This window comes from Hemiscyllium ocellatum, chromosome 11 (assembly GCF_020745735.1).
Source record: "Hemiscyllium ocellatum isolate sHemOce1 chromosome 11, sHemOce1.pat.X.cur, whole genome shotgun sequence".
NCBI lineage: Eukaryota > Metazoa > Chordata > Chondrichthyes > Orectolobiformes > Hemiscylliidae > Hemiscyllium > Hemiscyllium ocellatum.
Window position 1 is genome coordinate 57014561 of NC_083411.1, and position 26582 is coordinate 57041142.

General features: G+C 41.1%; 1 protein-coding gene across 1 annotated transcript in view; it reads right to left on the minus strand.

The window, feature by feature from the left end:
- Positions 1-26582, minus strand: part of LOC132820014 (sodium- and chloride-dependent neutral and basic amino acid transporter B(0+)-like) — a 130950-nt gene that overhangs the window by 95665 nt on the left and 8703 nt on the right. Inside the window, exon 2 of the mRNA XM_060831941.1 lies at positions 16819-16972. Coding sequence (XP_060687924.1) covers positions 16819-16972 — 154 coding nt within the window. The remainder of the gene's footprint in view (positions 1-16818; positions 16973-26582) is intronic.

Below are 26582 nucleotides of genomic sequence, written 5' to 3' on the forward strand. Positions count from 1 at the left end.
GTCAGTGTAGTTCAATTCCCTGAGGGGTGTGCAGCATTGAGGTATTCATGCCACTCCCTAGTTCATCAGATCATGTTAATGTATTCCTTATATCCACCTGAGCCATCCTGGGCCATCACAGCATCCTCAATTCCAGCTACCTCCTCAAATAATAACTCATTCTTTCATCCCTTCACCTCTGAGACATTACCCTTTGGTAAAGTCAGGTTGTGGAAGACATGCAAACAACTACGATGCCGGACACATTGTTTATAGTCTACAGCACGGTACTTCATTGGTCGAAGTATCTTCTTCAGTAGCCCGATTGTGATGGTTTTGTGCCTTTAAGAGAGATATATTATCTGCTGTTTCTCTTGCAGAGAGGTGTTGCCACAGAGACCAGACTGTCTGCTGCAGGCAGACAGTTGGTAAATAGTTTGGCAATATCCCTCAGTGTTTTTTTTCATGAGACAAAACAGGCATAAATGGGTGAAGGGTTCATACAGACCCAGGAAAGGTTTAGCTTCTCTTTTAGTTCATGAGATGGTTTCTTCTGCTGCTGAGCTAACAGCTTGACTTCTCTGCTGTTAGAGGCTGGAGGAGCCTCTACGTATTCTTTCTACCCTTGTAACATATTTCAGTTTTGTCACTGATGTTAAGGGCAAAACTCTATATAAATCTAAGTAGTTGTTGTTAACATCCTTTTAAAACTATATTCCAGGGTCCGAATGGTATTAAGGGAGACTAAATTTGGTATTGTTTTCAATATTGTCTCTCATTCTACTCATTTTTTATAGGAATAAAGCTTTGTTAAATAGTCAATGCTGATGTGATTCCCTTGTGGGCTGATTTGGTTTGAAGGAGTTCCTGACGGTGCTTCATTGTCAGCCTGACATTGCTCTGTTAAAACTACCTGGGTTAGTCTCTCCCAGCGAATTCAGCTCCTTCATATCATTAAACATCTGTTCACTCCCAATTTCCCTAATAAATTTCCCTGGATTATGGGTTAAACACAATACTATATTCAATTGATAATTCAAAGAAAGGGAGATCGGTCTTCAAACCCAAATTTATAAGAAAATAAATATTTGTTTGATAAAATCTACACTGTTTAAATTCCTGTTAAAAGGAAAGCTGCGGTGTTACAAACCAGGGAAATACAAACTAAAGCAGGAGCCCCTGTTAGTATACAAGAGGAGAATAATGTAAATCTTGATTGTAATCAAACAGCTTCTCTCTCATTTACCAACGAACTATCCCAGGAGGAGTTGTTGGCCCAGCTATGCAGATTAGAGGTGTAGCTCTCTGAAACGTACTTACTCCTCGTATTGCTCACTCGGACCATGGTGAGGAATGGAGATTTCTGATCCATTTCGGCAAGTTTCATTGTTTGTCTGCAGCCATGTTATATTAACAATTTCAAAATATCCATTGTCCAGAGAGAAATTGCAGATTGGATCTGGAAATTATGGAACAAGTTTTTAAAGGATAATTTACTTACTTACTAGGATGTACAGATTATTAGGAGGGCAGGCATTAACTGCTAATCTTAGTTGTGCAGGTCATTAGGCCTCTTTAGATGGCAGTTAACGGACAACCGCATTTGCTAAGATAAAACAGTTTATTATAGACCAGTCTGCCAATGAGGTACAGTCAACAATTCAAGAGTTTCCTGGTCACGTTCAATGAAGTCAACATTTTATTTCCAGTTTTTTGCTCAAATTCTTATATTTCAAATTCTAGTGATATAATTAAGGTCATTGTTCCACTCTGTCTGAATCAGTTTAATCCCTTTGCATGGCAACATTACAGATGGATCAGAACACAGAGTTATAGTCTGTACGCTGCACTCACACAGAGCCCAGCTCGGGCAAATCACTCTGTTTGCAATGGTTAATTTCACGGATTTTAAACTGCTTGTCACTGATAATATTGCATTCAATTATTAAACGTGACTTCAATAACTGTTGATTTATCACACAAGATTTCAGAACTGGCAAGAACATGGACAAGAGTATACTACAGGACTTCAACATATTTCCAATGAAGGCTCAGTGAAGAACTTAAACAGAAAGAGTGATTATTGAATGAACCTCTGAGTGCACACGATCAGGGTGCACAAACCTCTCGGCATCATATCATCCCATAAATAGCAACTGCAGTTTTGCCAATTTCCTTCTGTTTCTTCCTCCTATTTAGTAAACCTTGTTTCTACTACTTTCTGGTTTGGAGACAGAATTTCAAACAGACACACAATGATTGGGCAATGAGAGCGGACAGACAGACTTGAAAGTAGAAGTTTTCAGAAAAATCAAAAGCAGCAACAGTAATGCACGGCATTAACAGAGAGCAGTGTTTTGGATGAAAATGAAATGTGTGCATTTAGGAAAAACAAGAAATGAAAGGCCATTAGTGAATAATGTGGCGCAAGGAAGAGGTGCTTGCTAGAAGCACAAATTCAATTGCAAAAAGTGCTTAGCATAAATTAGAACAATGAGTATAAATCAAATTTATATATGACCTAATAACAAATATTGTTACCAATATCATTTATCAGGATGGGTCTTTTTCCTAGGGTGGGTGAGTTCAAAACTAGGGGGCATCGTTTGAATGTAAGGAGTAAGATTTAAAAATGAAATAAGGGACAACCACAGAGATGTGGAATGAAATGCCACAGGAAGTGGTGGATGCAGGTACATTTACAACATTTAAAAGACATTTGGATAAGTACATGAATAGGAAAGGTTTGGAGGGATTTAGACCAAAAGTAGGCAAGCAGAAGCATGTTAGTTTGGGAACACAGTTGGCATGGACTGTTGGACCAAAGGATCTGCTTTCATGCTGTATGACTCTATTACTCATAATTTCATCAATATCATAGTAAGAACAAAACTCTGGGATAATGATACTAGAGAAAAATAATCAGTCCTCTGAGCACACACAATGTGTGCATAAACCTCATCAGTATCACATGATCCCATAAACTGCAACTACAGTTTTCCCAATTTTCATCTGATTATTCTCCCTATTTGGTAAATTTCTTTTCTTTTCTACGTTCTAATTTGTGGGATAGAACATGAACCAAACACAAATTGTGTTGGACGGTGGCAGCAGCAGGACAGATTAGGAGTTTCAGAACATACAAAGGCAAGAAAGGAAATACCAAGACAATGAGATGCAGCAGTGTTTTGGATGAAACTGAAATGTTTGCATTTGGAAAAGATTGGAAAAGAAAGGGCATTAGTGATGAAAGTGGTGTCAGAAAGAAGTAGGAAGAAGTGTTTGATAAAAGCACCAATTCAAATGCACTTGAGACAAACTAGATGATTTATGAGTTCCAATTAAAATTATATATGATCTAACAATAAATAGTATTGCTGATATCATTAGTTCAGAAAAGATAGAACAGGATGTTGCCAGGAATGGAGGGATTCAGTTATAAAGAAACACTGGGTGGACTGGGACTTTTTTGTGCAAAGTAGGAGGATGAGAGATTACCTTATTGAGGTTTATAAAGTCATGAGCGACATGGATAAGGTGAATAGCAATAGTCTCTTCCCTCGTGTGGGCATGTTCAAAACTTAAGGGTATATTTTTAAAAGATGAGAGGAGAAAGATTCAAAAATGACATGAGGGGCAACTTTTTCATACAGAGAGTGGTTCGTATGTGGAATGAACTGCCAGAGGAAGTGATGGATGCAGATACAGTTACAACATTTGCAAGACATTTGGATAAATACTTGAATAGGAAAGAATTGGAGGGATGTGGGCCAGACACAGGCAAGTGGGACTAGTTTAGTTAGGGAATATGGTCGGCATGGACTAGTTGGACCAAAGGGTCCATTTCCAAAGTGTTATGACTTTGCAACTCTAACTTGAAATGGTATCAATACCAAAGGAACAACAAAACTTTGGGATAATGACAGTAGAGTGAAAGAACCTAACCTCAGGAAATCAAGAATTAGAATCAGTTTGGGTGGATCTCAGTAAAATCAAGGGGGAGAAAGCACTTGCGTACGTTATTACACAGCCCCCAACAGTAGCTGTAGAGTAGGGCAGAGTGAATGTCAGGAGGCTTGTGCTCCATGTAATTTGGGTAATCATTGATCATTGACAAATTTACTCTTCATATAGACTGGGCAAACATTAATAGCAGTGACAGCTTGCAGGACAAGTACAGACAAAGTTCGCAATTGATCTCCTAGATCAGTGTGTTCACGAATCAACGAGGAGGCAATTTTGGATCAAGCATCCTGTATGAGAAAGGACTAATTAACACCCCTATAGAGAAGGAGTCTCTAGGGAAGACTGACTGACAGTAATATGAAATAGTTTAACATTGAAATGCTTTCACAATCAGTCAAATCTCAGGCCTTGTATCTAAATAGCAGACAGGTCAACTATGATAGACTGGGAAACTCAATTAAAAGTTGAGGTAGTAGGTAAGCAGAAGTAGAATTTGAAGACAATCTACGATAAATATAATTTAATGTACATTCCTTTAAGGCAAAAACACTGCACAGAAAATGTAGTCCAACTGTGGTGACAAAGAGACGTAAAGACAACATTCAATGCAAGTTAAAATCTAAGAATATCGCCCTAAACGGTAGTGAGCTGAGGTTTGGGGTATTGAAGACTTCAGTAAAGGACAAGAAAAGAAAAATGAAAATCAGAATTGGCTAACAAGAGAGACATGAAAGCAGATTTTAAATGTTTCTGTGGGTATATGAATCTGAAATAATTAGACGAAAGAAAAATATGCCCATTTGATGCAGAGAGAGGTGAAATTGGGATTTGACAAAGATTTTGAAAGTAATGAACATAGTCCCGCCATTTCAGAAAAAAAGAAGGAAGAATAGACCCGTTAGCCTAGTGGGCAAAATGCTGGATTCTATCATAACAGTAACACACTTACAGATGATGGAGTAGATCCAATTTACAGGAGTCATAGTTATGTTTTACAAACCTTCCCTCATCTAAAATGAAACTAAAATGTTCCTGAGAGGAGAATGGTGGGAAGACTATGGCTCTGCTCAGAAATTAGGACATCATGAACAACAAACCAAACCCAAAACTGACTGAAAATCAAATTGGTCAGACTATTGAGTACAGGAGTTGAGAAGTCACGTTGCAGCTTACAGGACATTTTTAGGCAAATTTTAGAATATTGCGTGCAATTCTGGTCTCCATCCTATTGGAAGGATGTTGTGAAACTTGAAAATGTGCACAAAAGATTTACAAGGATGATGCCAAGGTTGGAGATTTGAGCAATAGGGAGAGGTTGAATAGGCTGGGGCTGTTTTCCCAGTAACGTCAGAGGCTGAGGGGTAGGATAAACAGACAAAGTCTTTTTCCTGGGGTTGGAGAGTCCAGAACTAGAGGGCACAGGTTTAGGGTGAGAGGGGAAAAATATAAAAGAGACTTAAGGGGCAACTTTTCTATGCAGATGGTGGTAAATGTATGGAATGAGCTGCCAGAGGAAGTGGTGGAAGCTAGTAGAATTGCAATATTTAAAAGGCATCTGGATGGGCATATGATTAGGAAGGGTTTGGAGAGATATTGGCCGGGTGTTGGCAGGTGGGAGTAGATTGGGTTGGGATATCTGGTCGGCATGGACAAGTTGGACCGAAGGGCCTGTTTCTTTGCTGTACGTCTCTATGACTATGGAGAGAAAGTGAGAGAGCGAGAGAGCAAGAATGAGAGTGAGAGACAGAGAGGGACAGAGAGGGATAGAATGCAGCTGCTCTGAAGGCAAGAAATAACTTTTTGTGTTAGCAGCCAATTCTGGTAAGAGTTGACTCTGCTGGTATCTTGGGGTTTTGCTACCTAGATTAGAAAACGTTTTAGGAATTAATTGTTAAATGGTGTATGCAGAACCTTTGTTCTTCCACTGACCCTTCTTCAACTAGCCCAACAAGACGTAGAAGAAAGTGAGGAATGCAGATGCCAGAGAGTCAGAGACCAAAAGCATACTGCTGGAAAAGTACAACAGGTCAGGCAGCATCTGATGAATATGAGAGTTGACATTTCGGGCATAAACCCCATTCTGAAAGAAGGGCTTCTGCCCAAAACATCGGCTCTCCTGTCCCACTGATGCTGCCTGACCCGCTGTGCTTTTCCAACCCCATACTTTTTGATTTCAACTGGGTGTGGCCAACCAATCATGTATTGCCCATGACCATCATAGTTGTACAGTGCCATCACAGAGCAGTGTCTGTCAGAAGGCCAGCAGAATGCTTTGTATTCAAGAGCAAAATATACCAGCTTTATATGAGGGGAACGAATATGAGACCACCTGACATTTACACATTGCTTCTGCAACTCTCACTCTCCCCTGCTGAATTGCAGAATTTCAATTGGCACATGGTCTGTTCCTGCGTCATAAACCCGATGTGATCCTGGCAACCATATTGATGAGCAGGCAGCAAGATGTTTGCATCTCACCTTAACTGGGCACAGACAAATTGTGCAGTACAATTCCCTGCTGTCAGAACATTATTAGTCAGCAATTTTAACACACTGAAGTTAATGAAAAAGTTGAAATTTAAGTCAGAATTCAGACAATTTACAATTGTCTGTTCTGATATAATGTATATTTATGGCCCAAAGTGTACTAAATTCCCGGCAATAGAAATTATTATTTTCATGAATGCTTACCCTATATTCAAAAAAAAGGTATCGCTGATTATCCTTGGAAATCCAATGACTCAATAATATTCTTGCTACTGACATCTATGCAAGATGTTCTATGCAAAATGATTGTCCATTTCTCTCACTCATTCAGACTGACAGAATTGAGCACTGTCCCTTTGGGAGTCCTGCTGCATGTTTCATCCACTCCCCACCAACTGAAGCACTCTACTCACGGCAATGGTGATTGGAAGGATGCAAACAGGTAGTACAGACTGTAGGCGAGGACACAGGTATATGAAATGTTGTCAAATGCTGTAAATACAATGGTATTTATGCCCAAACCTTAAAATTAAATAAGAAGCATGAGATTAGTTTCGAAACTGTTTTGAAATAAATTAAGAGACATCGAACCATAGAGTCCTACAGCACGGCAGCAGGCCCTTTGGCCCAAACTGCCCCATGCTGACCAAAATGTCACTCTACAAAATACCCTGGAAGAACTGCAACAAACATTACATTGGATAGATGGGCAGGAAAATTGCCAACAGGATACACAAGCACCAAGTAGCCACCAAAAGACATAACCAACTATCACTGGTATCCTTACACACAGATGAAATGGGACACTAGTTCGACTGGGACAATACATCCATCCTGGGACAGGCTAAACAAAGACACCCATGGGAATTCCTAGAAGCCTGGCATTCAAACCGAAACTCCATCAGCAAATACATCGATCTGGACCCCGTTTGGACTTAGAAAAAGAACCAGAAGATATCACCCATCATGACAGACTGAGACTCGGAAAGAGAAAGTAGGACAGAACACCAGCGCTTCAACAGAGGCTCACTGATTATGTTACCTAGCAAAATGTCTGAGAACAAATGTACCAATGCAGCGAGCAAACTTACAACCGGAACCACAACCTGAGCTACTAACCTTCTCAAAAATTGCAAATGTCCATCTGTCCTAATCCCATTTCCCTGCACTTGGCCCATATCCTTCTAATTCTTTCCTATCCATCTATTTGTCCAAATGGCTTTTAAATGTTGTTAATATACCCACTTCCACTGGCAGCTCATTCCATATGCATACCACTCTCCTTATGAAAAAGGTTGTCCTTCAGTTTTATTCCCTTTTATTCTTTTCCTCTAACCTTAAACTGATGCCCTTTGGTCCTCAATTCCCCAATTCTGTGAAAAGACAGAGCATTCACCCTACCTATGCCTCTTATCATCTTATACACCTCTATAAGATCCTCCCTCAGTCTCCTACACTCGAAAGAAAAAAGGTCCTAGCTTGTCCAAGCTCTCCCTATAACTCAGACCATTGAGTCCAAGCAACATCCTTGTAAATTTCGACTGCACTCTTTCCAGTTTAATAATATATTTCCAATAACAAAGTGACCAAAACTGAACACAATACTTCAAGCGCGGCATCACAAATGTCCTGTTTAACTGCAACATAACTCCCCAATTTCTATACTCATTGGCCAGACTGATGAAGGCCAGTGTGCCAAAAGCCTTCTTCACTGCCCTATCTACCTGTGACTCCACTTTCAGTAAACTGGGAATCCCTGAACTCTAAGATCCTTCTGTTCCACTCACTCCTTACAGCCTTACCATTCACCATGAAACTCCTACCTTGATTTGATTTTCCAAAATGCAAGACCTCACGCTTATCTATATTAAGTTCCACTTGCCATTTCTCGGACCACTCCCAGCTGATCAAGGTCCTGTTGCAATTTATGATAACCTTCCTCACTCTCCATTATACCACCTATTTTAGCGTCGTCATCAAAGTTACTAATCACGCTTTGAACATTCTCATCCAAATCATTCATATAGATAACAAACAGTAATGGGCCAAGCACCAACCTCTGAAGCATTCCACTTGTTGCAGTCCAACAAGCAGCTTTCCGTTATTACCCACTGCTTTCTACCATCAAGCCAATTGTGGATCCAATGTGCCAGCTCCAACTGGATTACATGCGATCTAGCCTTTCAGAGCAGCCTACCATGTGGAATCTTATCAAAGGCCATACTGAAATCCATTTTGACTATGTCTACCACCCCACCCTCAACCACCTTCCTGGTCACTTCACCAAAGGTTGCTAACAAATTTGTGAGGCATAGTCTCTCATTCACAAAACCATGCTGACTACTCCTAAACAAACCGTTTTTCCAAACACATGTACACCTTACCCCGTAGAATCTTCTCAAGCAACTTACCTACCATACATGTTAGGCTACTGATCTATCCTACCCAAGCTTTTCTTTACAGCCCTTCTTGAATAAGGGCACACCATTCCTCCTCGCAGAATTAGCTGGTAGACAAAATCAATCTTATCTAGTTGCCAGTTGGCATTGCAATTTCTGTTGTTGTTTGTATTTCCAGAGGATTATGTGCACATGTCATGGATGAGTATAAGCTGTACTTTAATTCCAAGAACCTTAATTTGGATAGATATGTTTCTAAATTATTGAAATGTAAAATTCTTGAGTCATTCAACTTCAAATGTCGCATTTTCATTGCATTTGCAACAAAAATCCTGAACAATATAGGCTGAGATTTTCAGGATTCCAGATATGCTGTCATCAGTTACGTATTTTAGAAGGGATTGAAATGGATGTTGATCTAAGAAATAATTTACTAATAAAGCCAATAGTCTGAGATTTTACTGGCCTGTCCCAGTGTCATACCAAAGGCAAAGGAGCTGCTCCGAATCCTATGTAAACAGCAAACTACTCAATGAGGCAGCATGTCTTAACAGCAAGGCGAGAACATCGAGGACATTACCTTTCACTGTGAATGAAAACAAGAAAGGTATCCACTTATAGTCTTTTGCATAAACGTAAGACATCTCTAAGCACCTTACAGATACTTTATAAGGGGAGGAAACGGCCTGGTGGTATTATTGCTGAACTGTTAATCCAGAGACCAAGATAATGTTCTGGGAACCAGGGTTCGATTCCTGTCATAACAGATGGCAAAATCTGAATTCAATACAAATCTGGAATGAAGAATTTAATGATAACTCAAAAAGGTTGACCCTTTATTTTTTACAGTTGGAAAAGACCATTTCAATTAGTTCTTGTATAACGGACTATAATTGCTGTTTCTTGTCCTTTTTTGTGTGCAATAAACTGGCTTATTTATAAGATAGAGTAAGTGATAGCATCTTACATTGAGTTTGAAAGTGATGTAGTTCAATCAAAAATGATTATATTAAATATAAACAAAGGGATTTAATAAACGGTGAAGATAAAGATTAGCTATGGGTGGATTACGACCCAAAATGAAAGGTACGACAGTAGACATTTAATGGTTAACACTGAAAGACAAACAAAGATGATGGAATACCACAGGTCACAACAGCATATGTTTTTGGTGGGGATAGATATTATATGGAACTGTAGGCTAATCCACAACATTCCTGTACACTCCCTGACCTCATTCCCAAAGCATGGAGCATTGGTGGGTGTTAAAAGTCAGTAACTCTCTCATCATACACAAATAATTAATGGTCAAATGATTTGTTAAAAGACTCAGTTGACCACAGTATTACACTGCGCACACCATCAAACAGTTGGTGTAGGCAGGAGCGTGATTCCTTTCTTATAACAATCAAGTTGTCTGGTATCATCACTGGGTGGGATGTTCTTCATGGTGTTTCATAAGTGCCCACCTGTAGTGCTTTAAGGCTCGCTTTGGATTCTGAGCTCACTGCTGATTCTGCCTGGATGAGGTGGGAGGCATACCAGCTAATTTCACTCTCTGTAATAAGCAATGAAAATACATTCTTTTAAAGCACAGAAACCTCCCAAGTATAGTGTTCCAACTGCGGGTAACAAAACAAATCTAAGATCATAATGGATCAAAGGAAGACACCTGTAAAGTGTCAAAAAGAAAGTAAATAAAAGATTCAGAGCATTTTAGTAAAGGAGAACCAAGGAAAACATTGATAAAATGCACTATGAAACTAAACGAGTGAGAAACAAAAGCAGAGTGTAAATGTTTTTATATACATGTAAAAAGGAATAGAACAGCAAAAGCAAACGTAAATCCATTAGAAGCAGACACAATTCCAGCCCACTTAGAAAATATGATTGGATTTGGAAGAGTCTACACGGATTTAGGAAAGGAAAATCATCTTTGACAAACCTGGGAGAGTTTAAGGATCTAAATAATATATTAAATAAGAACCGATAGATGTTGTCGGTTTAGGTTTTCAGAATGTTTTCAAAAAGGTTCCACACTGGAGTGAAAAAAATTAGAGCACATGGGAGTTGGGGGAGGAATATATTAGCATGGATTGAGAACTGATTAATGGACATGAAAGAGTATAAGAACAACTGATTCAATTTTAGTTTAGTAAGCTTCAATTAGTGTGGTTCCAAAGGGGTCAGTGTTTAGGCTCCAGCTATTTATAATCTGTAGGAATGATTTGAAGAAAAACAAAATACTGCAGAGGCTGGGAATCTTAAAGAAACAAACAGAACACTCGAGAAACTCAGCAGGCCTGGTAGCATCCGTGCAGAAAGAAAGAGTTAACATTTTGAGTTCATTATGACTCTTCAGTCAGGGTTCAACATCATATTTCCAAATTTGCAGATGGAGTTTAGAAGAGTGATAGGTGATCTAATGCCATCATACAAAAGTCTTGCAGGGATTGACATGGTCAACGCAGGAGGAAGGTTTCCTATATTACAATAAAGGGTGAGTCATTTTGGACTGTAATTTTTTGGAATTTCATCTATCAATCAAAAATAGGGGCAGTGAATATTCAGAAATCTTTGCCCCAAACGACAATGAAAACTCAATAGTTGAGCTTGCCCAAGGCTGAAACTGATTTATGCCTATAAATCAAGGGACACGAGATTATTACAGGAAACTGTTGTTTTACTTAAATCTCATTGCAAAGCTATCTGTTTGAAAATAGTACACAAACATGCTTACATTATGAACGTGGAGTAACAAAGGTCCTTCACCAGTTTGGATAACAAGGAGACTCCCCTGTTCCATTAACATCTCCTTAAGATAATTATACTGGAAAAGGTCTTCACTAATTCACTCACTCAAGTTTCAGAGGTTCTTGCAGATCCCAGCAGAATCACCTACAACATCATGTTTACAAATAGGTTCTGTCAAATTCAGAAGTCAACAAACGGATCTCTCCAGCATCTCCACTCTGTCTACCTCAATTAATGACATCAAGTCATACAGTGTTACAGCATAGGAAGATGCTCTTCAACCTATTGTTTCTGTACCAGTTATCAAGAACTGATCTACTCTAATCCCATTTCCCAGCACTTAGCCTTGTATCCTTTGGTGTTTCAAGTGATCATCTAGACTGTTTTTAAATGCTGTAGTGGTTCCTGCCTCTACCACCGTTTTAGAAAGTGAATTTGAAACAGTGAAAGGAGATATTCCACTGTTTTAATTGTGAACAACATCTCTGCAAGGCGATCTAACACCAACATCTGGTGAAGTAAATATAGTGACTATATTCATGGGTATAAAACACAATTGCTCATTTAAACTGTTGCCAAATCAAGACTGCTCAGAACACTAATCCTGTAACATGGGCACAGCTTTCCACACTGCATCCGGTCCAAGGCTGGCAAACTGCCCAAAGGAAGTTTCCAGGAAAAACATTGGCATCCCAGTGACTGCCAGCATCAGAATGTAGGGAATAAGGAAAGCACCTGCAAAATATAGAAAAGGGAAAGTCAAATAAATTGCTTGAATATTAATGTCACCAGGTTTCATAACTAATAGTTCATTTCGTATTAATACTGGAATGAAATGTTGTTGACAGAAGAGTGTGGCTGCAGATTGTAGATTGCGTCTTTTTTTGTATTTAGATCCTGTGTACAATCAACATTCAGGGACCTATACAACAGTGTTGCTCCTAAAACCTGAGGTCAGCCACACCTGCTGATTTCTCCAGCATTCTCTATTTGTTTTACGCACCGGGCATGCGCGTTATTTTGCTTTTATTTAGCTTTGATAATTGTACTTGGCAGCCTCAGGATGACTGTCAGGAGGAAAATGCATGATTCCAATGGCCAGGAGGTTGGAAAGGGCCTCTTTATAGGATTGAAGCTTGGAATGAAAATACAGTCAGTGCAGTCGAATGATGCTACTGACATTGATTCCATTTTCCTCAGGAGAGCTGTTTCTGTCATGCTTGTGGACCAGGGAAAAGAATCATGAATGTAGCAAAACAGTGTGACACCATAAGGCTTCCTGTAAAGAGGGCAATCTTTCCAGGAGTGTCAGAGAGATTCTCCAAGTTTGGGATGATGCACCACATTCTCCATTTCGTCCTGGCCATTGGAGAGCTGCAAAGTTACCTCTGTGCACCATTTCCTGTCTTGGAAAGAGGAAGGGTCAGAAACTGGAAAGAGGAGATAGGGGCAAGGTGACATTGACCCCATCGACATGGGTACGATGAGATTGTGAGGCTATCCTTCAATGAACACAGACTTCCCCACCCTAACACACACCAATCATTCACCAGCATCACACTCATTTCAAACTCTTCCACCAGGAAATCCCTGCACCAAAATTAATCAATAAATAAAAACCACCAAAAATCTTCACAAGCCAGCTTTACACCACTGAACTCTTCACCCTTGTGTGCAAGCCTTTACTGTCTTTCAGATATTGCCACCCAGCCCAATGTTACATTCCTGCCCTCATGACTGAAGCTTGACTGCTGCAATGTGCTGACTCTCACAGCAGGAAACTACAGATGGCCATGCATGGTATCTTCAAACGCCTACATGATTTGAGGACCTGATTTCAGACTGGAGCGGTACAACAACCTGGTGGTTAGAATAGAATCATTGAGTCATACAGCACAGATATAGACACTGCAGTCCAACTCGTCTATGCCAACCAGACATCCCAATCTGACCTAGTCCCATTAACGTCTGGCCCATATCCCTCCAAACCTTCCTCCTCATGTATCTGATATAAAAGTTGCCTTTCCAGTTTTGTAATTGTATCAGCCTTCACAACTTCCTCTGGCAGCTTGTTCCATAAAAGCACCTTCCTCTGCATGAAAACATTGCCCCTGGATTCCCTGTTAATTCTTTCCCCACTCCCTTTAAACCTTTGCCCTCTAGTTTTGGACATCTGCACCTTGGCTATTCACCCTATCCATGCCCCTCATGATTTTATAAACCACCCTAAGGTCACCCTGCAACTCCAATAATCTAGGGAAAAATGCCCAGCCTATTCATGATTTGGAGGAGCCAGTATTGGACTGGGGCAGACAAAGTTAACAGTCATACAACACCAGGTTATAGTCCAACAGGTATTTGGAAGCACTAGCTTTCAAAGCGCTGCTTCTTCATCAGGTGGTTATGAATCAGGACCTATGACACAGAATGTATAGCAAAAAATTATAGTGACACAATGATATGTTGAACACACCTAGATTGTTAAGTTTTTCATCTTTTTGAATGGGTTTGCTGGTTTCGGTTCTTTAATATGTAAATCCCAGAACTTCTTTTCAGTCACATTCTCCAGATAACTTAAGGTTTTATCACAACAGGTGACATCTCAGCTCAGAGAATGCCTTGATTTCGCTGCACTTTGGATGCTGCCTGAACTGCTGTGCTCTTCCAGCACCACTCATCCAAAATCTAGTTTCCAATATCTGCAGTCATTGTTTTTACCACCTTATAGGTGTGAGGGTTTGAGTCTGTCTGTATCCCAATCTTGAGTAAAACTGGTTCTATTTCCAAAGAAGAATGTTTTTAAAAAATGTCCTCCTTCACACTCACCTGATGAAGAAGCAGCGCTTTGAAAGCTAGTACTTCCAAATAAACCTGTTGGACTATAACCTAGTTTTGTGATTTTTAACTTTGTCCAGTCTATTCAGCTTCTCCCAATGGATCAAGCCCTCCAATCCCAGCAACATTTCTGTGTCCTCTCAAGTTTAACAATGCCTTTTCTAGAGAAGAGTGACCAGAATTGGTTTCAGTACAGTATTACATAAGTGGTCTCACCACTGTCCAGACGAGTTTATCCTGACGATCAACAATGATAACTAGACGACCCTAAGTGGCCTGGCCAATGTTTTGGAGAGTCACAAAGTACATCCTAACTCCTATACTCAATGTACTGACCAATGAGGGTAAGTGTACCAAACGCCTCCTTCACAATCCTGTCTACCTGCGACTCTGAAGGACCTGTGAAGCTGCATCCCTCGGTCTCTGCTCAGCAGCACTCTGCAGGGCCCTACCATTAACTATATAAGCGCTGCCCTGTTTGCCCTCTCCAGTTTCCTTCCATTTGCCCACAAGCCTGTATCTTGACTTTGCTCTGAGCAATGTGTACAATCGCTACTTCACAACGGTTAGCAACCTCCGCCTCTAGGCACTTTCACTATCTTTTCCCTTCATTCTTATTCCCTTTTGTTCATAACATCAAAAACACCATTTTCCTGCGCCTTTCAGTGCTGCAGTTAGCTTTTTGACTCTCCTCGCAAGACTTCCGCCAACACATCCTGTTGGACTACATTACCCACGGTGCCGTTAGCCATCCCTGCACTTGCGCAGTGCAGTTCAACGTTTGGTATTGATGGACTGCTCGCGATGCCTCATGGGAGTTGTAGTTCTGACGTGCGTTCGCGCTCCGCAGCAGCTGGTGGCCAACGGCCAGGAGTTCGAATTGGAGCGCGCGAGACCCAACGAACGACGGTCACGTGGTGCGGCTTGTGTTGTTGGAGTGCATCTGTAAATACCGGTGGGAATACACTCCCTCAATCAACATCCTCCTCATTATATAAACTACCCCGATCCTGTCCATCAATTACTTCCAGTGACGGCTCTCCCACAGTTAAATCTGGCCTTTACTGCCCTACCCCCATTGGAAAGTTACAGAGATAGCGGCTGGAATCCTTCTGCCTATCAACTATTCACACCGGGATTCCCAGTTTAGAGAGCGGCACCATCCGGGCTGTTCACACTGTGGGGAGGTTACAGCTTCTCCCCACGTCTGCAGGAGTTCCCGCTGGGTGCTCTGGTTTCCTCCCACAGTCTGAAGGTCTGCAGTTTAGATGCTGTCTGACCTGCTGCGCTTTTCCAGCAACACATTTTCAGCTCTGGTCTCCAGCATCTGCAGTCCTCACTTTCTCCAGGTCTGCAGTTTAGGTCGACTGGCCATGCTGAATTGTCCCTAGTCTTCAGGGATGTCCAGACCAAGTGGATAGGCCACGGGAAACGCAGGGATGCAGGGATAAACAATGCAGAGATGATGGGCCGAATGGCCTCTATTTGCATTGGAGGGATTCTCTGATTCTTTGTGAGATGCATAATTTGACATGAGCAGTAGTAGTATGGACGATCATTAGTTGAATAGCGATGTTAAGTGCATACACTATATGGGCTGCACAGTGGCACAGTGGTTAGCACTGCGCCAGGGACCTGGTTTCAATTCCCACTTCGGGCAACTGTCTGTGTGGAGTTTGCACATTCTCCCAGTGTCTGCATGGGTGCCCTCCGCGCGCTCCGGTTTCCTCCCATAGTCTAAAGACGTGCAGGTTAGGTGAATTGGCCTTGCTAAATTGCCCATAATGTTAGGTGCATTAGTCAGGGGTGAACGTAGGGAAATGGGTCTGGGTGAGTCACTCTTTAGCAGGTCTGTTTCCACACTGTAGTGAATCTAATCTAATCATTTCAATTGGCAACAATACTTTCAATGCAGGATCTCAGCTACCCTCTCAAATTTACTGAAATGCTGTTGAGCACAAATAAGTTAGAGTTACTACAAAAGTATCAGTGGAGCAAAAATGTTTGAAATTGAAGCCCTTTCTGAGATGCTGTCCTCAGTTCTCTTGTGTGCTCTCCAAAGAAAATCACAAGTGACACCACCTGAGACAGTAAAGTAATCTACCAGTCACTATTTGCATGTCTTGAAGTCAGCAGCAACTTCCATCTTGTCAAAAAGGTCAGTTATTTTTGTAGTGCCTGTTTGTGATTGTATGTTTTTGTTAAATTGCACACGTACTGTTTTTATATTTGAAACTTGATCACAGTGCTAGTGTGGAGTAAGGGCGGATGGCATAACCGTTGGTGACCGCAGGTTAAAAAATGCTCTCTGGTTCTTTGAATGTGATTTTTTTTTACACCATTTACTTGTTGTCTTTGTGCTTGTTTCTCCCCTGTATTTTGGATTTCATGACAATACCTCCTCCATTTCTGTAGGCCAGGTACGGGAATCTCCATACATTGCCCAAACCCACAGCAGAACCGATCACTGAGAGCAAGTAGTCGATCTTCGAGGACCAGTTACCTCGCTCCACATTCTCGTCACCTTCACGCACACGTTCACTGGTGGCAGCCTGGGGAAAAGAGAGGAAATGGCTGATTTAAAAACAGAAATTGTTGGAGAAACTCAGCAGGTCTTGGCAGCATACATGGAGAGAAAGCAGAGTTAATGTTTTGAGTCCAGTGACCTCTCTTCAGAACTGATAGTACCTAGGAAGAAACTGTACGAAAGCTGATGACGGAAATGAGCTAACCAAGACCAAAGGGAGAGAAAGAAAGTTAGACAAAGGAATGGTTGATAGTATGGCAGGAAAGGGGGAAAAACTGATAGGGACAATGAGTAAATGAAATTTGATTGAAGCAGCGAGGTCATAATCGGACCTACAGTAGGTAAAGGACGTTGTTAGTAGAAAGTGAGGACTGCAGATGCTGGAGATTAGAGTCAAGAGTGTGGTGCTGGGAAAGCACAGCAAGTCAGGGAGCATCTGAGAATCAACATTTTGGACAAAAGCCCAAACCTGAATTGAAGCTTTGGGCAGATTCCTGATGAAGTGCTTTTGCCCAAAACGTCGATTCTCCAGCTCCTCTGATGCTGCCCGACCTGCTGTGCTGTTCCAGCCCCACACTGAAGGATCTTGTTAGCTCAGCTGGCTGGCTGGATGGTTTGCAATGCAAATAGATGGCCACAGCATGAATTCAATTTGTGCACTGTCTGAATGTGGGAGAATTGTTAGATTCATTGCAGCTATTTTGTCACATATTAAAAGCCTGGAAACCATTTTAAATTTCATCTTAGTGCTTGCTTGCTCAAAGTCTGTGTTTTCTCATGCCCGGCTAAGGCAGTTGGCCTTGCAACTGTACTGGTACCTGATAAATTCTTCTCTTTGGATGGAGCTATTCTTCTCTTTGCAATGACCTATTTGTCTACTAACGCCTGCTTATCATTTACTAACTGACACTGTCCAGACATTACGTGACTGAAGCAAGGTGCCCAGCTTGCTAATTATCCTGCAATTAACAGTTTGCTAATTGTTAATCAATTCTGGCCTATATAATCACTTTTATGTGGCTGTTCTTCCCCTGAGGGAGAAAGTGAGGACTGTAGATCAGAGCTGACAATGTGTCGCTGGAAAAGCGCAGCAGCCAAGGAGCAGGAGAATCGATGTTTCGGCATGAGCCCTTCTTCAGGAATGGCTCATGCCCGAAACGTCGATTCTCCTGCTCCTTGGATGCTGCCTGACCTCCCGTTCTTTGTTGCAAATATTTTGTCCCCTGTCTGGGTGACATCCTCAGTGCTTGGGAGCCTCCTGTAAAGTGCTTCTTTCCTCCGGCATTTGTAGTGGTTTGAGTCTGGCGCTTCCGGTTGTTAGTTCCAGCTGTCCGTTGCAGTGGTTGGTATATTGGGTCCAGGTCGATGTGCTTATTGATTGAATCTGTGGATGAGTGCCAAGCCTGTAGGAATTCCCTGGCTGTTCTCTGTTTGGCTTGTCCTATAATAGTAGTACACACAGACAAGGAAGAAACCATGGTCTCATCCGATGTAACGGCACTGTTCACCTCTATCGACAAAACCCTAGCCAGAGAAACAATAACCAACCTGCTGAACATACAGAACAGACAACAGGACATTGAACCTATCGACAAAGATGGCATACTCAAACTACTGGACCTGTGCCTCACAACACACTTTACATTCAACAACCAAATATATGAACAAATCAATGGCACACCCATGGGCTCACCCATCTCTAGACTCATAGCAGAAGCTGTAATGCAAAGATTAGAACAAACCGCAAATTAACCCAAACTCTGGGTCAGATATGTGGATGACACCTTTGTAATCATTAAAAACACAGAAATAGAGAACACACACCGGATCATCAACGCCACACTCACAGGAATCTGATTCACGAGAGAGGAAGAAAAGGACAACTAACTCCCATTCCTAGATGTGATGGTACCGAGAACACCAAACGGAGAATTCACCACAAAGTATACAGGAAAGCCACACACACAGACCAAGTCCTGAACTACGAAAGCAACCACCCCAACACACACAAAGATGTTGCATCAAGACACTATTCAAAAGGGCCACAACACACTGCAGTACACCAGAACTGCAAAAAGAGGAAGAAGAACACCTAGACAATGTATTCGGCAAAAACAGATACCCGCGCAACTTCATCAACAGATGCCTGAGGGAAAGACAACAGAATGAGGACATGCAGCAACCTAAAGGACTAGCCACACTACCATCAAAACATTTCCGAACTGACAGCCAGACTACTGCGACCACTAAGACTCATAACAGCACACAAACCAACAGCCACTCTACGATAGTGTACAAACTCCTATGCAAGGACTGCACAAAACACTACATAGGACAAACAGGAAGACAGCTAACGATCGCATCTATGAACACCAACTAGCCACGAAACAACATGACCAGCTATTCTTAGTAGCCACGCGTGCAGGTGACAAGCAACATGAATTTGACTGGGACAACACTGCTATTATAGTTCAAGCCAAACAGAGAACAGCCAGGGAATTCCTAAAGGCATGGCACTCATCCACAGATTCAATCAACAAGCACATCAACCTGGACCCAATATACCGACCACTGCAGCTGGAACTGATAACCGGAAACGGCAGATTGAAACCACTACAAATGCCGGAGGAAAGATCACAGAAGCACTTCACAGGAGGCTCCTAAGCACTGAGGATATCAGCTAGACAGGGAACGAAACGTCTGCAACACAAATTCCCAGCTCGGCAAATAGAACCACAACATAAACATGACTGGCCAAGAGTGTGTTTATACAGGATCCAGACAACAATCACCGAAGCAGTATGGTTTTCCAAAACAGGCAGAAGAAGAGGTCAGGAAGTTAATAGTTTTCTGCAACAAGGGATACGGAGACCAGTAGCTTCCACTATCAACTCACCTATTCGACCAGTTACGAAACCAGACAGTAGCTGGCAAATAGCGGTAGATAACTGGACATTGAACAAGGCCACCTTGTCTACAGCCCCCACCATAGCAACTAACCCAGAGATCGTAGTCAAGCAAAGTGAGGATGCGCAATGGGTCACAGTTTTGGACATAAGTAATGTGTTTTGGTCAACTCACTGGAGAATGAATGCCGATATAAACCCACATTTACTTTCCAAGGCCAGCAATATACTTGGACTGCCCTGCTTCAGTGATTTCCTAACTCCCCGCCCATAATGTCTAAGTGAAGGGTTAAAAGAATTCTCGAAACCTTAATGTCTGGTGCAGTATGTAGATGACTTGCTTTTTCAAACTGAAACTAAAAAGGAATGTTATCAGCTGTTAAGTGAATTACTGCAATTGTGGCATGAATTGGGTCTGAAAGTGAACCCTAAGAGAGCGCAGATATGAAGCAGGACATTACTTATCTGGGAATGATTCTGTCACTGAGAAAACAAGAAATGGACAAATGAAAGGTAGAGGCAATTGGCAGATTCCCTGTTCTGTGGGATGTCAAAGGTTGAGATCCTTCCCAAGCTTAGCGGGGCATTAAAGGGACCACATTGACCAGTAAGGTAGCCCCACTGATGGAGTTATTAAAAAAGAATATGGTGTGCAAATGGAACAAGACATTGCAGCTCTAAAGCAAGCACTAGCTGCCGCGCCCGTTCTGAAAACCCCAAATCCAACTGTTAAAAATCGCACAATGCCAGGTTGTAGTTCAACAGGTTTAATTGGTAGCACTAGCTTTAGGAGCGCTGCTCCTTCATCAGGTGGTCATGGTATATAAGATTGTATGATACAGAATTTATGACAAAAAGTTTACAATGTTATGTAACTGAAATTATATATCGAAAAAGACCTGGATTGTTGGTTAAGTCTCTCATCTGTTAGAGTGACCCCTTTGGTTTCAGTTCTTTCATATGTAAATCGCAAAACATTTTTAAAAAATCTACATTCTCAAGTGAACTTTAACAATTGGTGCCTGTCAGCCAAGATAATATATCGAAGGTGTGAGTTCCCCTGTGTGATATTATCTGTGCCACAATGTTTAGACTGATTTTAATCTAAACAAATGAATTTATCGGATCTAATATGGATTCATGCAGTTTTTGAGTGAAGGAAAATGTATGTCTGCAGGTACAAATTCACCCCACAAACTTTTCTTTGTGTGGAGGGATGGTGGGGTTGAGGGCGGAGGGTAGTGATGGTGATTGTGGTTGTGGTTGTGGTTGTGGTTGTGGTTGTGAGTGTCTGTGTGAGAGTGTATACATGGGTGTAACTGTGAGTGTGTGTGTGTGTGTGTGTGTGCGTGTGTGTGTGTGTGTGTGTGTGTGTGTGTGTGTAGAAAGTGCAATGAGGCTGATATTCAAGTTCAGTACCCATTGGGATGGCCACAACTGGGACCTTGGGTTCATGGCACACTGCAGGTAACCCCATTGCACTACACACACACCTATAAGTTTGTGGGGTGAATTTGTACTTGCAGAGATATACATTTTCCTTCACTTAAAAACTGCTTGTTTCCATAAATTCATTTTTTTAGATTAGTATCAGTCTAAACATTGTGGCACTGACAGTATCACACAGGGGAACACGCACCTTCAATATATTATCTGGGCTGACAGGCACCAATTGTTAAAGTTCACTTGAGAATGTAAATTTTTAAAAAATGTTTTGCAATTTACGTATAAAAGAACTGAAACCAATGTGGTCATTCTCACAGATAAGAGACTTAATATACCATCCAGGTCTTTTTTAATATATAACTTCAATTACATCACACTGTAAACGTTTGCTATAAATTCTGTGTCTTACAATCTTATACTCCATAACCAGCTGCTGAAGGAGCAGTGCTCCGAAAGCTAGCGCTTCCAATTAAACCTATTGGACTATAACCTGGTGTTGTGAGTTTTAACCAAAGTAGCCACCACAGCCACCACCCTCGCGACAGGTCTGTTACAGAAGACGCACAGGAAATTAAGATCAGTAGCATACACATCACACACGGTGTCACCAGTAGAGCAGGGTACACAGCATGTAAAAAACACGTATTAGCTGTTTCTGGGCAGTGCAACATTTTACCTGCAAAGTACAGCTGAACCCACTTACAATTATTGATGGAGCATACCTCGGTACAGCTACTATTAGACAGAAGGATTCAAGATGGTTCGGTTAGCTGAAACTGAATCGCCAGATGGACACTTTTGCTACAGGGAAGAAATATTGCCTGTGAAAGGGGTAAAAACTATCACCATGTTAGGAGACAACTTCATATAGCAGGGAGGAAAACACAAGTGTCAATTGACAGCAGTAAATGATCCCAAGGGTCCATTTGTATCAAAACAATTGGAGGGGGTAAGATGGGGCCTGAAAGCAGACATGCATAAGAGATAATCCATCACTGGACCCCACACACTAAAATAATTAGAACTCTTCCTGATACAGCAAAGGAGTTGTTGCGGGAACCCAGATTACAAGACCGGTTCTGGAACAGGAGATCTCATGTTCAAATACATCTGTGGATCAGAATTCTGTCACATGTTGCTGTAGTTGTGATTCTATGTGCATTACTAATTATCATACCCAATGTATGTCAGCTTAGAAGGTAGACAAATGAAATTGTGCAGAGATTTGAGGGTGAGCCTGTCATGAAACAGAAGGAATATTATGAAAACACTGAGTTAAGTCATATATGCATTATTTCTTCATATTCGTTATTGCATGTTTGCTTTATATTATTATACTTTTCTTTAGTGTTCTTTACATGTTCTTTTCTCTATTTTACTATAACGATATAACATGCAACTTATTCAATGGGAGGATACTGACCATCCCAGGAGAGGTTCGCAGAAAGAGACAGACAATGATCGTAAAATAAGTATCTTTGGATAAAAAGGGGAGAGATGTTAGCCAGTGGCTGCAGGAAAAGAGAGGGAGGAATACAAGCTGCCGACACATTGCAGAAAAATACTGAATGCAAAATTATTGGCATGCAGGAAGAAGCGGCTTGTGAACTAAAATGGCCTGAGTCCAGGTACTGGTGTGAATTTGAAACTGGTTTATGCTAAGTTCTCTGGTAAGATGAAGTAATGCCAAAGGAAGATGAAGTAATGCAAAACCCTTATTTGGACAAGCTGCCCAAGTCGGTGGGTCAGAGCCAATAAGGTAAAGGCATATGATAAGCAAATGAGCCTGAGCCAATGGTGCACAGACAGACATTTAGAAAGGAAAGGAATAAGAAGATGACTGTTGGATATGGAGCCAGTCAAAACTCCAGAGACTGACCATCACAGAAGTAAACCCTACGTCAAGACCACCGGTGCCAACATTGAGAGTGTGAGGCGTCAGACCTTGTCGTCATCAGGAGCTATACTGCTTGGGTATTAGCTTTTATATTTTGTGACTACTCAGAGAGTGTCAGAAGACTCTAGTGAGTGTACAAGTATGTTCTATGCCAACAAATGTTTTAGCTACACACATGTATTGACGAACAACATTAATAAAGTGACATGTGAGTTATGAGAGAATTGATTCTTGTCCTCTCTGTACAAGCCAATAACCAGAGCTGGCGAACACTGGGCTCCATCAACCAGCACAGGGCTCATGCACATCATCCACCACCTCAGATACACACAGCTCAGTGAGACCAATAAGGGAAGGTGTTAGCTTATGGCCTAATGAATCACACATCACAAATGATCAAGGAGATTATTGGTCAGAGGGACAGTAGTGAAAGGGCCCCATGAGAGGGTCCAGGCCTTTCCAGGCTCTGCTCAGTCAGTGTAGATGCAGAGACTCATTTCAAGTTCTGACAACTTTTCTGGCTGCACTGTACACCACCAGAGAGAGAGAGTGAAAAAGTTCATCCTTGAAATAATTGACATGATGTCTCAGGCCTTACTGATGGGTGGAGAGTTAATCTGCATGGAACATCTTAGACAATAGATAACTGAGGGTACAAATACAGAAATTGCTGGAAAAGCTCAGTGGGTCTCTGAAGAGAAATCGGAGTTGGCCAGGGAATAAGGTGGTGGGTTAAAGTGGCATGTAACTGGAAGCTCAAGGTCACTTTTGCAGGGAGAATGTAGATGTTCTGCAAAGCTTTCGCCCAGTCTACACTTGGTCTCCTCCATATTGAGGGAACAGTTTTGTGAGCAGCGAATGCAATAGCCTAGATTGTGAGATGTGCAAGTGCTGTTTTACCTGGAAGGTATGTTTGGGCCTGGAAGATTCTTTCTCATTTCGATATAACTGGTTTGCCAATTTTTCTGAAACTGTATCCCTTGGTTTGAGACTCCTCTATCCACATGGGAAACATCCTTCCTACATTTAATGAATCGGATTCTTAAAAGGTCTGTGTTTGATTGAGGTCACTACTCATTCTCCTCAAAGAAGAAAAACAGAGAGGAATTCCAGAGAATAAAGACCCTTTAATCTTTGATTGTAGGACACTCATGGAAATTAGTTTGGTGAACCTGTTTTGCACTCCCTCTACAGCAAGTATATCTTTAGGTAGGTAAGGAGGTGAAAACTATGCGCAATCCTCAAGGTACAGTTTCACCAAGATTCTATACCATTACAGTAAGACCCCTTTCCTCCTTTACTAAAATCCTCTTGTAATAAAAGTCTCTTAATTGCTTGCAGTCTCTACATGTTACATTTCAGTGTCTGATGAACAAAGGAAACCAATTCTTTGAAGTTCAACACTTCCCAATTTTTTACCGTTAAAGGAATACTCTATTTCTATTTTTCCAATGAAAGTACATAACATCACACTTCTCCACACCTTATTCTATCTGACAATTCTTTGCCCACTCAAAAAGCCTCTCCAAAACCAAAAAGCATCTTTGCACTTTCCTCATAACTCACACTTACATTCAAATAAAAGCATTAACTGTGGACCAGTATTGACATGTTTGCCAGTATTGACATTTTTGAAACAGAGTTTCTAATTTGTATTAGTCCATAGATTCTTAACTTTTTCTGGGATATTTTTAATCTCTTCTTTGGTGATAGATAGAAAGTATTGGTTTAGCTTTGCTGCTGTATCCTTGCCCTCTTTTTAAATTTCTCCTGGCTTTTCTTGTAATGGGCACCCTTTTGATATTGCTTTTAAAAAAAATTTACATACCTAGAGAAGCTTTACAGTTCAACTTTATGTATCTCACTAATGCGCTGTCATGTTCTATTCTCCCATTCTTAATATTTTCCTCGTTCATCATTTGCTGAATTCCAAAATGTCTCCAATTCTTAGGCTTCCAACTCTTTTGGATACTTTATAGAGTTCTTCCTTTGATTAAATACAATTAATCATGGTTAACCATTTTCCTTACTGGATATAGGTCAAAAGTATACATATTTGGTCTAAACTGTATTGTAGCTTGCTAAATGTCAGCTATTGTTTAATATGATGCAATTACACTTTTAATGCACTGTTCTGACTGCGGCTGGAAGAGTGAACTTTTGCTATAGATCCCCACTATTTGGGTCATAATGCAAAATGAAAATACTTACTCAGTAACTAAGATGGCAATTAAATATCTTCTTAATACCGATTAGATCAATCAACCAGGTTTCTTGTGGTTTTCCATGAGAAACTTCTGAAGCTTCCAATACAGTTTTGTGTTTTCAAAAGTTACTCATCGATAAACCCCAATCTGGCTGTAATCTTCCCCGGTGGCAGGCAGGCAGCTCCTACCATCTCAAGGCACTCACTGTCTCTAAATAGGTGCCAAGTCTACCTTATGATTAATCAGACCATTTAATTTTAAAACTTACATTGCAATGTTGACATAACACAAGCAGAGGGAGAGGAGCAGAATTTATCCAGGTATTGGGTTCCCGAACCTAATTGAAAATCTGGCCCACGAAAGAGATTATTCAACCAACATTGATTCCAGAGTTAAACAGAAAACCTCAGTGAATTTTATCATACAGATTTTTAAAAATATTTTTCAATGGGATGTTGGCATTGCCAGCTAAACCAGTGTTTATTGCCCATTCCCCAATTGCCGGAAGGCCTGTTAAAAGTCAACTACATTGCTGTAGTTCTGGAATTACAGGTAGGCCACCAGGTAAAGATGGCAGATTTCCATCCCTAAAGGGCGTTTGTGAACCAAGGTTATTTTGTAAATGACAGTCAATGATGGTTAGTTACAGTTAGGCTAGAGTTTTATTCCAGATTTTAATTGAAGTCACACCCTCAAAATATCACCCTGGAGGTCTCAATGACTAGCCCTCTGACATTACTACAGCTAGGCCACCTTCTCCCCAATGTTTATATTGCCAAAGGGACTCATTCTCACCAAAGGTCCTTCTGAGCAGAAGTGTTTCAGTTAAGAGTGTATTAGATCAAAATGCATGTCAAAATAATACTGCATGAGCTTGGAAGGTGCAGAATCAATAATCATAGAAAAGCCAAAAGACCTGCAGATAATGTAAATTAGAAACAAAAATTGAAATTGCTGGAAAAGCTCAGCAGGTCTGGTAGCATATGTCAAGAGAAATCAAAGTTAACATTTTGGATTGAGTGACCCTTCCTCTGAACTGATGGTAGCTCAGAAAATGTCAGTTTATTTGTAGAAGGTATGGTGGAGGGAGCGAGTAAGGAGAAAATGATAGTTGGGGATAGACCCTAAAGATAGAAGAATAGTTGAACAGACAAGGAAATGGATAATGATCTGGCTGGA